This window comes from Lagenorhynchus albirostris, chromosome 6 (assembly GCF_949774975.1).
Source record: "Lagenorhynchus albirostris chromosome 6, mLagAlb1.1, whole genome shotgun sequence".
Classification (NCBI taxonomy): Eukaryota; Metazoa; Chordata; class Mammalia; order Artiodactyla; family Delphinidae; genus Lagenorhynchus; species Lagenorhynchus albirostris.
This window is the reverse complement of record NC_083100.1, coordinates 3,066,762-3,082,847: the sequence shown is the minus strand read 5'-3', so window position 1 is coordinate 3,082,847 and position 16,086 is coordinate 3,066,762. Positions and strand designations below refer to the sequence as shown.

The following is a 16,086-nucleotide window of genomic DNA, read 5'->3' as shown; positions in this document are numbered from 1 at the left end:
GACTGGAAGACCTGTTTGTAAGACGGCTCATTCCCATGGCTGTTGGCGGGAGGCCTGTTTCTCACCACATGGGCCTTGCCGTAGGGCTGCTTGAGTGTCTTTACAACATGACACCTGGCTTCTTCAGAGTAAGAGCCATCAGAGAGAGAGAGAGAGCAAGATGGAAGCTGCAGTATTTTCTGTGACCTAACTTCGGGAGTCACACTCTGTCGTTTCTACCACATTCCATCAGATGCAAGTCACTACGTGCAGCCCACGCTTTTGAAGAAAGGTGTATCAAAGAATTTGTGTATGTATTTTTAAATTACCACACACAAACATAGAATCCCTGTTTATAAAATAATGGTTGGGGATTTGTTTCTAGTTATAGCTGTCCAGGTGAGTAAAGCCAACTTTCCATGGAGAACAGTTAGAAAAGCTGAATAAATATAAAGACATCTGCTTGAAGGTACTGGAGAACTGTCAAGATACCATAAATTATCTGGCCAGTGTAAGAGAAGATTAGTCTCAGGGAAATATGCCAATTATTTGGGACCACTTTCCCCCAATACTGTTTGCATGTGGGGCAGCTAGGAGTTTAAAGGGACCCTTCTGATAGCACCGAAGCCAGGGGGGTGGGGCCTCAGCAGTAGAGTTGGGACACCAATGGGTTACTCTACTCCAGGAGTAACTTTGAACCAGAAGTAGATAGTTCCTCTGAGGGACTGTAACTCAGCTTCAGAACCTAAGTTAGATTGAGATGATCTGGGGTTACTAGTTCTGCCATGCACCTAGAAGAAATGAAGGTAAGAATCCTCTGGAAGAAGGTAGTATCATTTTAGGCCTCAAATTGTTTCTACCAAAATTTTTGCATATACTAATAATTTTGTAAATAAGAGTATACAATCAAAAATAACTAATCATAAATGAAATAAGACCACATGAATGAAAACTAGCATGAACACCAGGTAATAGAAATTACCCACAGGGACTCCAGCTAATTGAGTTATCAAACTTTTATTTTTAATAAATTTAATTATTTTATTTACTTAGTTTTGGCCATGTTGGGTCTTCGTTGCTGCACGTGGGCTTTTTTTTGTCGCGGTGCGCAGGCTTCTCATTGCGGTGGCTTCTCATTGTGGCGCACGGGCTCTAGGCGCACGGACTTCAGTAGCTGTGGCGCACGGGCTTAGTTGCTCCATAGCACGTGGGATCTTCCCGGACCAGGGCTCGAACCCGTGTCCCCTGCATTGGCAGGCGGATTCTTAAACTGTGCCACCAGGGAATCCCCCAGACACACTTTTAAAAACCATACTTGTATGTGATAGATTGTTTGCAAAAAGAGCCACAATTATTCCTTTCCCTATAACCATGCCCCTTTGCAGTGTGACTTGGAAGCTCCTCTGATCAAGAAGTGGAGTCTGTTTTCCCACCCCCTGAATCTGGGCTGACCTTTTCACTTGCTTTGACAAGTTATGCCATTCCCAAGCCTGGTCCTCAAGAGCCCTTGATCATTCTGCTCTCTCGGAAATTTGCTGCAGCCACATAGAGACACCCAGGGTGCCTGCTAGAGGATAAGAGGCTACAGTCACCCCTCAGCATCCGTGGGGGATTGGTTTCAGGACCTCCCCCCACACCCACCCACCGCGGGTACCAAAATTTGAGGTTGCCCAAATATCTTATGTAGTATGGCTTAATATTTGCATATAACCCACACACATCCTCCCGTATACTTCAGATCATCTCTAGGTTATTTGTAATACCTAATACAATTGTAAATGCTATGTGAATAGTTGTAAATACAATATAAATGCTGTAAACAGTTGCCAGAACACAGCAAATTCAAGTTTTGCCTTTTGGAATTTTTTTTTCCAAATATTTTCAATCCAAGGTTGGTTGAATCTGCAGATGCAGAACTCACGGATATGGAGGACCAACTGTACATGGAGGATAGCTAAGACATTCCAGCCTACAGCCAGCTGCCCTTAAATATGGGACAGAATCTAGCATAGATCAGCAGATAACATACCCAACCTGGCAGCTGCCCACAGATGCATGAGTGAGCCCAACCAAGATAAGACAAATCACCAAAATGAGTCCAGCCCATTGCTAACTGGCAGAATTAGAGGCTAAATAGTAGGTGGTCATTGTTTCAAGCTACTAAGTTTTGAAGGTGATTTGTTACACAGCAAAAGCTAATTAATTCAGATGTATTATGCTCAAGGAGACAAAAGACAGGATTGAGAATTCTAGTATAGAACTGGAAATATTTTTAAAATGGAAATTCCATTAATAAAAAATAGAATTACTTAAATGAATAACTCAGTTAATAGATTCTACAGCATATTAGACAAATTAGAGAATTAGAAAGGTCAGAAAAACTATGGAATGACACACAGAAGTAAAAGGATGGAAAACACAAAAGAGAATGCAAGAAACATAAAGACATACCAAGAAAGCCTAATTATTTGTGCAACTGGAGTTTTAACCAAAAAAAGAAGAGGGAGAAAATTGGTCAGATACAATATTTGAAAAAAATTTTTTAATGATGAAAAAAATTAAGCCAGAAATGTAGTAAAGCCCTTTCAAATCCCAAGCAGGGAAAGTAAGACTTCAGTGCATCAGAAAAACTGCCTGAATATGGTCCTTGTGACCACCATGCAAAGCTGCTGAAAGTCAATCAAAACCATGTATTGAGCCCCAAAGCTTTATGAATAAGGGATACACAAGAGAAATAAAAGGCAATACATGCACACACACACCCACAAAAAAACTTCTTGAAAACTCAAAGCAAAAAGAAAATCTATAAAGCAGCTAGAGGGAAAAAAAATTACGTTAAGAGTGCAACAATTAAACTGACATCTGATTCTCAACAGAAGCCACCAAATAATTCTACCAACTAGGATTCTATACTCAGGAAAAGAGCCTTCAAGAATAAATGAAATAAATACATTTTTACCCAATTAAAAACTAAGATAATTTGTTACTTAGAAGACCCATTGTATTAAAGAAAATACTAAACAGTGTTTTCTAGGAAGAAGGAAAGTGATTTTAGATGAAAGGTCAGAGATGCAGATGTACTGAAGATCAAAATGTTTATATCAACTAATACTGTATAAAACAAGAATAATGGTATTTTATAGGGTCTAATATAATTAACATGTATGACAATAGTAGCATATAAATTGACCACCCCCTAGGCTTAGTGATTCATTAGGAGAACTCACATGACTCAGTATATAGTTGTACTCATGGCTATGACTTATGGCAATGAAAGGATACAGAGCAAAACCAGCAAAGGGAAGAGGCACATAGGGTGATGTCTGGAGGAAATCAGGCACAAGCTTCGAAGAGTCCTCCCCCGAGTAGAGTCACATAAGACCTGCTTGTTTCCTCAAGTAATGAGTTATGACAACTCATAAGAAATGTTGTCTACCCTCATTAGAGATTCAGTGCCTAATATTTTTGTTGGAGGCTGGGCACATAGGTACCCAACATCTAGCATGTACCAAAGGTTCTAGACTCTCAGAAGGAAAGCAGCTGTTCAGCACAAACTACATTGTTTCTACAGTTTTGGCACAGTGAGCCACTCTTGTCACTACTAGGATTGGTGGGAACTAAGTTCCTAGACACCAGGGCCAGCCATGCAAGCAGGGCTTTCTACGGATGACTGTCATCTCAGGCCTGCTATGTTAATTCTTTTCTACACATACCAGTTGATATCAGACTATGATAAATATAGTTGTAATCTCTGGGGTAGAGTTGGACCCTTATCTTACACCAGGGTTCCCCAACCCCCGGGGACCAGTATCGGTCCATGGCCTGTTAGGAGCCAGGCCGCACAGCAGGAGGTGAGCCTCTTGCTAGCTTAGCAGAACTTCGTCTGCTGCTCCCCATTGCTTGCATTACTCCCTAAACCATCACTCACATTACCGCCTAAACCATCCCACTCCCTCCCCCACCCCACCCCCGTGGGAAAACTGTCTTCCATGAAACCAATCCCTGGTGCCAGAAAGGTTGGGGACTCCTGCCTTACACTGTATACAAAAACTAACTCAAAATGGATCAAATTACCTAAACGTAAGACCTAAAACTGTAAAACTCTTAGAAGAAAACACAGAGGAAAAACTTCACAACATTGGATTTGGCATTGATTTCTTGGATATGACACCAAAAACAGACAACAAAAGAAAAGATAGATAAATTAAACTTCATCAAAATTTAAAACTTTTGTGCATTAAAGGACATTATCAGCAGCGAAAAGGCAACCCACAGAATAAGAGGAAATATTTGTAAACCATATTATCTGATAAGGATATTAAGAATATAGCTATATATCTATCATGTATCTGTATCTACCTATCTATATATCTTATCTATACAGATATATAAAGAAAACCTACAACTCAACAACGAAAGCCCAATTTTAAAATGGACAAAGGATTTGAATAGACATTTCTCCAAAGAAGATATGCAAATGGCCAATAAGCACATGAAAATAGGCGCATTATCACTAGTCACTAAGGAAATGCAATCAGAACCACAATGGGGGGGGACTTCCCTGGTGGCGCAGTGGTTGAAAATCCGCCTGCCAATGCAGGGGACTTGGGTTCGAGCCCAGGTCCGGGAAGATCCCACATGCTGTGGAGGAACTAGGCCTGTACGCCACAACTACTCAGTCTGCGCTCTAGAGCCTGCGAGCCATAACTACTGAGCCCACATGCCACAACTACTGAAGCCTGCGTGCCTCGCAACAAGAGAAGCCACTGCAATGAGAAACCCGCGCACCGCAACGAAGAGTAGCCCCTGCTCGCCGCAACTAGAGAAAGCCCACACGTGACAACGAAGACCCAACACAGCCAAAAATAAATTTATTAAAAAAAAAAAAAAAAAAACCCAATGGGATACCCACTTCATACCCATTAGGATGGCTGGTATCCCCGCAAAAAACCAGAAAATAATAAATGTTGGTGAGGATGTGGAGAAATTGGGAACTTTGTGCATTGCTGATGGGAATGTAAAATAGTGCAGCCACTGTGGAAAATGGTATGACACTTCCTCAAAATATTAAACTACAATTATCACATGATCCAACAGTTCCACTTCTGAGTATTTACTGAGTTTAGTGATATGCTTAGTCAAGGGGTAGAACTTAATGGTAAATAAGTATATATGATGTTCGTTTATATATAAATCGGTTTAATTACAATGGTTGGTTTAGTAGTAGAATGTACTGATAACTATATACTTTTCTGGAATTTTAGATTTAGCATAGCACATTTTATTGTTGATTTCTTCCTTCTTTTCTTCACCTATAGAATTTCTTTGGAAAGCATGAGTTCCCTCCTGCAGAGAATGTTCTACAGCACTTAGGAAAAAATTGTGGTAACAGCAAAATTATGCAATTAAATAGGCTTGGTAAATGGGTTTAGCTGTTTATAATATTCTACTTTATATAGCCCTCTCTTAAAATCTAGCAGCTGTTGTTTCTACAATATAAAGATCTCTCTATATATAATTAAAAGATAATTTTTAATGTTTATAAACTTTGTATTTCAAACTTGTTACTTAGAGACTTAAAGCAGTATGTTTTGGATCAGAAACAGAAATGGTGTCATTTTTAAAACTGTGTTAAATCAGTTTTTTAAATATTGACCAAGAAAAGGTTTATTATTATTTCATACATGAAAAATATAATTTACCTGAAGTTCTTAGTTCCACTTTTCAGTTGTCTTAAGACTCTTATATTGGACCATAGGATAGCAAATACACTGAGTCTACAGGTGTACATTTTGGAATATGTATATTTTTAAGTTTCCAAAATGATTAAATTACTGTTGTGATACATTTAATGCATTTTTATGACTTTAGTATTAAACATTTAAATGTATTTTCCCTGCTTTCACTAGGAAGAGTGAACTTTGGTAAAGTACTTAAATTTAAATGGTCACCATGTTATGTTCATTTTGTAATAAGTTCTGTTATATTAGATTAGAGTGTAAATTGGAACACTTTTCAAGACCTAATTTTATGCTTTATCTGTTAACAAATTTCTTTAATTGCTTACTTTTAAAAGTAACATACTGTTTAAAGTTGCAGTTTTACTAGTAGTAAGATGAACAAATGTGCATTTTCTTCTTCAGATGTTTACAATGTTTAGAGCATTCAATATTTAGTTGGTATTGCTTGATTAAAAGTTACCCATTTAACATTTATATTTGGTGTACTTATATTTAATAAAGGTAGAATCTATAGTAAAATTTAATACTTTCTGCAGGTTTGGTGGCATTTTCTAAGTGTAAATTACCTACCAGTGTTTATATGGAATACGAATGGACAGTAAGGCTATAGATCAAACTATTGCATTTCAAATTTTTCCTCTTTCATGGACTTTTTAGGCTTATTTCGTATATTAATTTGTCTCCGGTTATTACCAGACCCAGTCCAAACGTCTACCAGAAATTGGGTTCCAGGATGTTAAAAAAAAATTGAGGGGGGACTTCCCTGGTGGCACAGTGGTTAAGAATCCACCTGCCAATGCAGGGAACATGGGTTCAAGCCCTGGTCCTGGAAGATCCCACATGCCGCGGAGCAACTAAGTCCATGCACCACAACTACTGAGCACACGCGCCTAGAGCCTGTGCTCCGCAACAAGAGAAGCCACTGCAATGAGAAGCCCGGGCACCACAACGAAGAGTAGCCCCCGCTCACCACAACTAGGGAAAGCCCGTGTGCAGCAACAAAGACTCAGGGCAGCCAAAAATTAATTAATTAATTAAAAAAAAATTTTTTTAAAGGACTCGATTAAATGAAACTTGAAAATCATCAAATTAGTAGATGATTCTCTAGTTTTGGCCATACATCAAGTTAGTAGAACCCTAGACTTATGGAGATTGCTTCCTATCTGTTAAGTCATACGCTTATTTATATTAAAAGGCTACATTCAGAGTAACCTTTTTTAATAAAGTTGAAACATGGATTAGACATTATTTTTAACATACTAGCAGCCATGAGAAGTATACCTCTAGTCGTTTGTTTCTAAAAGGATTTTAATTCAATGGAATTCTCTTTTAGAATACATGGAGACCAAATTACTGAATTCAATTTAGTAATTGAAAATATAGAAAGGATCATTTGAAATTATAACTTTGAGGTTTTTTGAAATAAAGGTGTCCTCTTCAAAACCTAAAGGTATGTAAAGATCAGGCAACTTTTAGATCAAAAAGCTTTTAGCCATGACCATGTAAATTGATCACTGTTATTAAGCTTCCCAAGTAAAATGTAGAAACTGGAGAAATTCATGAATCTTTGGAACTGCAAGTGAAAAAGCAATATTTATCTTATTCTCTAAGATCTCTAATTTGACATTGGTTAATTATATTAAATCGTTAGAGAATTTAAAAGACTGGTCAGATTATCCAGGTTTCCAAATATCTTCAACCAGCAAAGTTTCAGATAATTTTAGCAGACTTAATTATTGCTCAGAAGCATTTTTCTATCATACTGTATTACTAGGACACCAAAGAGCACTTTAGCTGTACCAAATAGAATATACAGGTAATTGTGTTTGCAGATAACCAGAGACCTGGAATGTTGTAGAATACCCTGAGACTATCACCAAAAAAGTGGGACTAAAAATTCCCAGTTGGCTCTGCCTAATGCCAATGTTAATTCTAGTCCAAAGAGATAAATATGTGTAACTGAGAAGCTCAATATTACAGGTAGTTTCTTTTTTAAAAATTAGTTCTTCAGCCAGAGTTCTGCATATATTGACTTAACTTTTTTTCATTATTGATCATTGTTACTTATTGCAAAGTATCTATCTGGCATATAGTAAAATGTTTAATAAGTGTTAGCTCCTGTGGTCAGCAAAGCAGTGGCCCTCCAAGCTGACCAGTCTTCATGCCCAAACCTGTGAATGCGTCACATGGCAAAAGGGAGTTAAGGGTACAGAAGCAAGTAAGGTTGCTAATCAACTGACCTTGAGATGGGAAGATGATCCTGGATTATCTGGGTGGGCAGAAGAGAGAACTGGAGAAATGGCATTTCGAGAAGGGCTTCACCCACTGTTACTGGCTTTGAAGATGGAGGAAGGTGGCTAGGAGCCAAGGATTGCAAGTGGACTCTAGCAGCTGGAAAAGGCAAGGGAACATTGTCCCCTAGAGCTACCAGCAGCAGTGCAGCCCTGCCGACATGTTGATTTTAGCCTGGTGAAACCTGTCTCTGACTTCTGACTTACAGAAGTATGAGATAATAAATCTGTATTGTTTAAGCCGCCAAGCTAGTGGTGATCTGTTACATCAGCAATAGAAAACTAATAAAGCTATAATTGTTACCTCTAGAGAACTGCTAGGAACAGTATAAGACTGCTTATAGGTTCAGTGTATCTTTGCCTGAATTTTGATTCTTGGGGATAAGGTAGGTGTGAGCTATGAGCATTAAATAAACCACCACCTCTTCGTATTTATATAGAACTTTTATCTTAACAACATCGTGATACTTAGGGTTGATAGCGATAGTCCCCTGACAGATCAGAGAATGTCATTATTATGTATATTATGGACATCGTTATAAACAACTTCGGTGTTCCTGCGAGGAAGCTGAGAGTCAGACTTGCGCATCATTTCTAACAGTTTACTGTTTAAGAAGGCAGGTTCTGAAGCCAGATTTTCTTGATTCAGATTCCTGCCCCAAGTTTGTCTGCTGTGTTTAGCCTTGGACAAGTTATATAATTTCCCTGTGCCTCAGTTGTCTGGTGTGTAAAATGGAGATACAAGAAGTATCTGCCCTCCTAGGCATGGAGTAAAGTAAAGCGTTTGCCACAGTACTTGTTACAATATAAGAGCGTGTCAAGGGTTGCTGCTTCCGGTAGCGCGGTCATCAAGCAGTGTGCAGCGATGCATCTTTCTGTGTTGTAACTTTACCCTGACTTTGTTGTAGTATCTTGCTGTTTTGCTTTCATTCTCCTTTCTTGATTATCTTCTTTTTCTCTTCTATGAACGTCTATAACCTGCCTGAAAATTTCTTAGAATGAAGCAGGCCGTAAGTTGCTGTGTTAGGGGGTACTTGATTACAAATGATAGAAACACAAATCAAACTAGCCAAAGCACAAAAAAAGTAAACTTAACTCACATAAGTGACACTTCCAGAAATTAATTCAGATATAACTGGATCAAGAGCCTTTTCTTCTTTTTCTCTTTCTCTCTTTTTTTTCTCTCTTCCTACCTCTCCCTCCCTGATTCCCTCCCCCGCCAAACACACACACACACACACACACTGCTAAGTAGGGATGGTTACAGTGTTCACTGAACTTCTGGGAAATAGGCACACAAGCAGTGTTCAAATTAAGTGTTTGTTATACGCTCTTAACTTTTTACTTAGCAACAATTTTAGATTTACAGAAAAGTTGCAAAAATAGTACAGAGAGTTCATGTATGCCCTTGGTTGGGCTTCCTGTAATGTTAGCAGTTTACATAACCACAGTAAAATGATCAAAACTGGGAAATCAACATTGGTGCGATACTACTCACCACAGATCTTATTAAGATTTCACCAATTTTAACCCCTAATGTTCTTTTTCTGCTTCAGGACCCACTCCAGTGTCCCACATTGTATTTAGTTATTGTGTTTTCTCCATCCCCTCCAGTCTGGGACAGTTCCTAAGTTATTTTCCTGTCTTCCATGACCTTGACACTTCTGATGAGTATTTGATTAGCTATTTTTATAAAATGCCTGTCAATTTTGATTTATCAGCTGTTTTCTCCTGATGAGATTGAGGTTATGCATTTTTTGATAAAGAAGACCACAGAAGAGGTCTTCAGTACTTCATATCTGGGGGACATGATCCATCTCCTGCAGGTGATATTATCCTTCATCACTTGGTTATGGCGGCCTCTGTTGGGTTCCTCCACTGTATTTTGTTTGTATTACTATTTTTCCTTCGTAATTGAGAGAGATCTTTGATGGTATGTAAGTATCTGTTTCTCCTAAAACTTTTGCTCACTGGTTTAGCATCCATCAGCCAATCTTGCCTGAAACAGTTATTCTTATGGTGTTTGTCTAATGATGATTTTGTATGTCTTTCTTTCCTTCTACATTTATTACTTAGAATTGTTCCGTAAGGAAAACCTGTCCTTTCTCCCCCGTGTATTTATTCAGTTATTTATTTCAATATGGACTCAGTGATGTTCATTTTGTTCTGTGAGTTATAACACTATCATTGCTTATTTTGTCGCTCAGATGATTCCAGCTGTAGGCATTAGGAGCTTCTTTGGGTTGGGTTCTTTGTCTTTGAAAATCACCATCCTTTTCCAAGTACTTGCTTATTTTCTGGCACCACAGAATATTTTAGGCTCATCTTATATGTTCCCTGCCCCAGCCCTGGAATCAGCCATTTCTCCAACAAGCTGTGTTTCCTTTTCTTTGAGAATGATGTTTAGAAACCAAGATCTGGTCAGTAGATGTGCTCACTGCTGTTGGAGTTGGTCGTAGGCCCTCTCAGCAGAGAGAACTAGGAAATGTATGCATTTCTGTCAATCTGTGCACCCAGACACACCTGTAGTTGTTTATTCAGACCTAGCATACACACCAAATCATGACAGCATTGCTAAGTGAGACCCTGGGAGAAACATTTACTACCTGCAGTACAGCATTTGTGTAAAGTTCTTTTTGTCTTTATCCTTAGAGTGTGCAGTCAGAATATCATTCTCTAAACTTACTTAGGTTCTGTCTTTTATTCCTGATCCCCTTCAGTGTGGTTGTGTTATGTATTTGTAATAGAGCTGTTTCCCATCTCTTAGGGATCCCTCTCCTGTGGTCCAGTGTGGCGATCTGTCTTGTCCAGTTTTTTAGTTGAAGTGGGGAGGGTAAATCCAGTCCCTCTTGTTTCATCATGGCTGGAAACAGAAGCCTTCTTTTAATTTTGAATTTTTAGTAAAGTTTCTAAACTATCTAGATTGTGTCCTTAACCCTACTGTGCATACAGTAAAGCACTTGGCTGTTTTCTCAACTCTTCCATTGTTTAACCTAACATCCATATAGATGGAGGTGCCCAGGGAGAGGAATGATTTTCCATGCTACCAGCTAGAAATACAGATACATCAGACAAAATCTAGCCAGGGCAAAATTGTCAACTCTTAGATATGTGTCACAGCTACAGGAACAAGTGTTAAAGAGTTTGTCCCACTTTCCTACCTCTGCAGAAGGGAAGACCCATCGTAATTACTGGGGCATCTCTTACCCAGACCCAAGGTGCAGAAAAGAAAACCATTAGGGGAGAAAGTGCCATGGTGTGCATACCTCTTGGCTTTGGCATTCCCAAGAGAACTGTGCACTTCCTAAGTACATGAACTTGAGAAATAACACTTTGTCTTGCTAGGCACATGTGTCTGTTAGGGTGGTGAGTGTGAGAAAATGGAGGAGAAAAGGCAGAGGGCTTCCCCTGCTCAGCCCATGCCTCCTGTTGCAGTTGAGCCTCAAAGAACATGTTGCAAAGAATGGTTCCTGCTGACCCCAGTGGGGTCCCAGGTTAATGAAGGTACCTGGGGTAATGAAGAAGGAGCTGACCAGAAGATGATGCAAGGAGGCCCGCAGGCCAAGGGTGGAAAGGGTGACTCAAAAGGGTGAGCGGAGGGCGAGTCTGAGAGCAGCAGAGACGCCCGCTCTTCTCCCTAACCAGCGACTGGCTGTCCCCAGTATAGGGTTCACAGGCTTGGGCCGGGCCCCACTCATCTCCCGTAACAGTGCCTTTCCCACCTGGCCTGGTCCCCGGTCACTGGCTCTTTACTCTGGCCTGCAGCCCCTCACACACTCCTCCACCCAGCCCCCAAGGCTTCTTACACTGCAGCTGAGCCAGGCGCACCAGGCCCCATACGTGTGGTTCCTGTGTCACAGCATTCATGTTACTTAGATCTGGACGTTCCTCACTAGATCCACCATCTGAAGTGCAGGACCTGCCTTGTTTATGCAGCACAGTCTTGCACACAGTTGGGGCTCAGATGTTTCTTAAATGAATAAAGAGAGAGGCCAGGCCACCCGCTGGGGTGTATCTTCCTAAGGTCTGGGAAGAGGGGCTACTCAACTCAAGAGCGCATGTGGCCTCCGCCACCATCTGACACAGACCCCTATCAGGACACTTGGGACCCCCAGGTTGTAGGCATGCTGGCCCTGAGTGCCCTCCCAACCACCTGGCTGTCAGCTGCTGCCTGTTCTCTGAGCCGACAGCAGGTGGCCCTGTTCCCTTTCATTCAGCAGAGGGAAGTGTTGAGTCAGCCCACATGGACTGACCGCAGAACCCTGCGCGAGGCACTCTGCTACGTGTATGAGGCTTCAGCCACAAAGATGTGAGTTGCTCTCGGGCTAGTGATTCTTCCTCCTCCCTAGGGCAGTGGCTGACTCCTTAGCGTGAGCGTAAGTTTACTCAATTGCTCAGAGTTCTTGGAAGAGTTTGTTACAAGAAGGAACCACTGCAAGGTGAATTCCAGCCACCAGAAGAGCTTAGAGAGCCCAGGTCAGCCCAGCTGGGCTGATGCCTCCCAGTTCAGGTGTGAGCAAGCAAGCTGGGGAAATCTGCACTCCCTCAGGCTTCCCGGGGCTCTCATGTGCCCTTTCTCTTTCTACACAAGTTCAGAGTCAGAATGAGGCCTTCCCAGCCTCCTCTGCCTCTCACCACCCATTCTCGGCAGCAAGTCCACCAGGGCCACCTTTCTGTCCCCTCAAACAGCCCTCTTCCCTCCAGTCCCAGGACCTTCGTGCACCTCCTCCCCTGCGCCCGCACCCTGTTCCTCATCTTGTCTTTCCAGTTCCTCATTGGACCTATGTGTCCTATTTTGGTTACTCTGAGTCTCCTCAGGCCCCGGGACTGGTTTTTTTTTTTTTTTTTTTTTTTCCGGGACTGGTTTTGTCCTCTCAGGATCCCCAGTGCCTGCACCTTGGCCTTTTGCAGAGCACACCCCCGAGGTAGGAGTGGGCGGTTGTAACCCAGGGAGAGGAGGAGGGATGGTGCCCGGGTTGACATGGAGATGCCCTGTCTAGAAGAGCCGCCCTAGTTAAACAAGCGTCTGTTTGTCAAACACTTCAGGAGCGTTCCCCGGAGCCCGAGTGTGCGCTCGCCCGGGAAGGGTCCCGGCCCCGCGCTCGCTCCGCGCGCTCAGGGCTACTCGCCGAGGGCCGGGCCGCCTCTCAGGTTCAGCCTCTGCCCCGGCGCCCCGCTGGCAGGTGCTGGCCAGCCCGGCTCCCCCGCTGTCGGCCTTCCCTTTGGGTCCCGGCGCCCCCCCGCCATCCCCGGCGGGCCGCACTGCCGCCTCCTCCCGCCCGCTCCGCTCCCGCCCCCGCCCTCGGCGCGCCGCCCGGCGGGCTCACTCCTCGGCGGGGCGCGCGACGGGCGGACTCGGCTGCGGACATGGCCCGGGGCCTGCGCGGCCTCCCGCGGCGCGGCCTCTGGCTGCTCCTGGGTGAGTATGGCGGGGGTCCCGGCCACCCCGGGTCCGGATCGGGACGGGGCCGCGGGCGGCGCCTCCCTCAGGGGAAGGGGCGGCTTCGGAGGCGTCGCGGGTTCTGGAGGGGCGGGCGCTTCACCCCCACCCCGGCCCCACGGGAGCTCTCGGCTCAGGAGGAAACAGCGGCCGCGCGGCCCCCCTTCCCGCACCTCTGCTCCCGGCTCTGCCCTGCGGGTGCGGCCGTTTCAGGGTTTCGGAATCAGACCACGGGTCATTTACCTAGAAACTTAGTTAAAACTGAGAATCTGACTGTCACAGGCAGCAGTTGCTGATTTGCCAGTAAAGCCTCCTTTGCAGATGTTCTCTGTCCTCTTCGGGGACATCGCCACAGCTTGTTGTTTGTCGTTGACTTGTCACTTCTGGCTAATAGAAGTTCAAAGAGGGACCCTTGGTGAGGGGGCGGGACGCGCTCGGCTTTCTGTTTTGAGGGACTAGATGGAAACCCAGTGGTGACAGGAACCTGCACCAGCCTTAGCAAAATTTCACGAGAAATTGTCATCTTCACTTCCCTGTCCAAAATGTTCTCACAAAATGCTAAGAAACCTTCCTAAACTGCTTTAACTGCTGGACTCATTTCGTGTATTTAGTTAGTTACCTTTTTTTTTTTTTTTTTTTTAATACTCTTCATCGCCGTGCGCGGGCCTCTCACTATCGCGGCCTCGCGGCCTCTCTTGTGGAGCACAAGCTCCAGACGCGCAGGCTCAGTAATTGTGGCTCACGGGCCTAGTTGCTCCGCGGCATGTGGGATCTTCCCAGACCAGGGCTCGAACCCATGTCCCCTGCATCGGTAGGCAGATTCCCAACCACTGCGCCACCAGGGAAGCCCCTAGTTAGTTACCTTTTAATAAAAACTAAATAGATCTTTTAAAGTGAAAGAATCCAGTGGCCCTGGGAAACCTGTGTCCTGGCTGCCGAACAGATGATGCTGGTCTGAAGCACCTGCTGCGAGGTGCCTCTCGGTGAAGGGGTGACACCACACTGCCTTGTAGCTGCTGGAGAAGCAGCTTGGGGCCGTGGGGCTTGTCTGGGACGAGAGGAGCTGCAATTCCAATCTCCCTATTCGCACACCTCGCCAAGGCGTGTTGGATCTGCCTAAAACCCTTAGTATCTGCTTCAGTAGAGTGTAATCTGAAAGCTGATCTTGCCACCTAAGTGTTTTGGCTGAAGCTATGTGAAAAGCCCAGTCTTATAATAATATTATTCTCTTCTTTTGCATTAGGATCTATGGGCTTGATGTGGAACTCACTGTTTTAGTTTCCTAAGAAATGAACATTTCTGTTTTAGCAAGTTAGAGAGCCGGGTTGGCTCATTTCTTAAACATAAATAAATAAATGTTCTTTACAGCTGTCCAGAAACTGCACCCTCTAAAGCTTGTATAAATAAAACACTATTTCACGGTCACATACAAAGACCTTCCTTACTTGCCAAGAAAATAATACATGTTCTGGTGGAAGTTTAAAATCCTAGAATCTTAACATTATTCTGAGAGGTCTGGCTAATGTTACATCTTGGAAAAAGAAACACAGGCTTTATGAGGTTATCCGTTAATTAGTGTCATTGGAGCCCAGCGGTAATTAGAAGAATTACAGGAGCACACAGTTTTCTTCCCAAGTGGTGACGTGAGCTAGATCTCCATGGTGATGAAGATTTTGCTACCCAGAAAAGCAAGGTGGCATTTCTTGTTTTTCATCAATCTGAAAGGAGGGCGTTTCCAGAGGACCCAGAGTTAGTCTATGATGACTTCATTGTAAGCTCCTGTTTTTATGAGTCCACCTTTACTCAGGAGGGCTGGCTGACACTGTCCTCTATGAACTCATCTGTCGTCTGTCCTGGGAAACACGCACCTTCCCTGGCATGCTGGGGGCGGTTGGGGGTTTTCTTGCAAGGCTGCTATATTTATTGAAATATGTGACTCTGTATAAATGCAAGTATAACTGTTGGGAACCGACCGGGGCGTCACAGGAAATGCAGTCAATGTGACAACTGCAGATTACCGTGCTGTTTGACGTCTGGAGGCGGTTCTAATCCTGGAGTCCAAATCGGAAGGATTCTTTTTGCTAATCGACCTGGTGTGTTTGTTTATTACCCCCTCTATTCTATTTAGGTGCAGGGAGAAGTTTCTGGGTTTTGTCTTCCTTCCATAGGTGCATGCCAGTCGGTGTGCGTAGTGTCAGTCCCAGGCCAGGGCTGTTGAGAGATGTTTATGCCCTCATTGGAAGTGGTGATAGCAACACGTCAAGGAAATGTTGTAGGTGGAATCCTTACTTAAGGCAAATAGCTAGTTCAGAAAGTCTGTTCCTCCTGATTTTTTTCTCCCGGGATGAAGCAGTTTCACAGCTTCTACTCAGACGTGCTGTCTGGCAGAGTGTGCGATGTGGGCGCCCCATGCGGTGTGAATTCCAGTGAAGATGCTGAGCTGCCGACCGTGCAGCCCCGCGGGTTTGCCCACCAGCATCCCACTCCTTCGGGCACAGAGCCCGTCTTTCCCAAGGTCCACCTGGCACGGAGGGCTCCCCACTCAGAGGGCCCCGGCCCCAGCCCGCCCCCCCAGGCTCATCTCAGGGAGGAGCACGGGACCCAGACTGAGCGATCCGTCTTCTCCTGGAGCCTT

The 16,086-nt window shown here is 43.6% G+C and overlaps 1 protein-coding gene across 2 annotated transcripts in view; it reads left to right on the top strand.

Annotated features, from left to right (window-relative positions):
- The first annotated feature begins 13,289 nt into the window (after positions 1-13,289).
- The window catches only part of RAMP1 (receptor activity modifying protein 1), a 48,244-nt gene continuing 45,447 nt past the window's right edge, over positions 13,290-16,086 (top strand). For both annotated transcript variants that reach the window (XM_060151722.1, XM_060151721.1), the window contains exon 1: positions 13,290-13,430. In XM_060151722.1, coding sequence (XP_060007705.1) covers positions 13,379-13,430 — 52 coding nt within the window. In that variant the 5' untranslated portion in view covers positions 13,290-13,378. The remainder of the gene's footprint in view (positions 13,431-16,086) is intronic.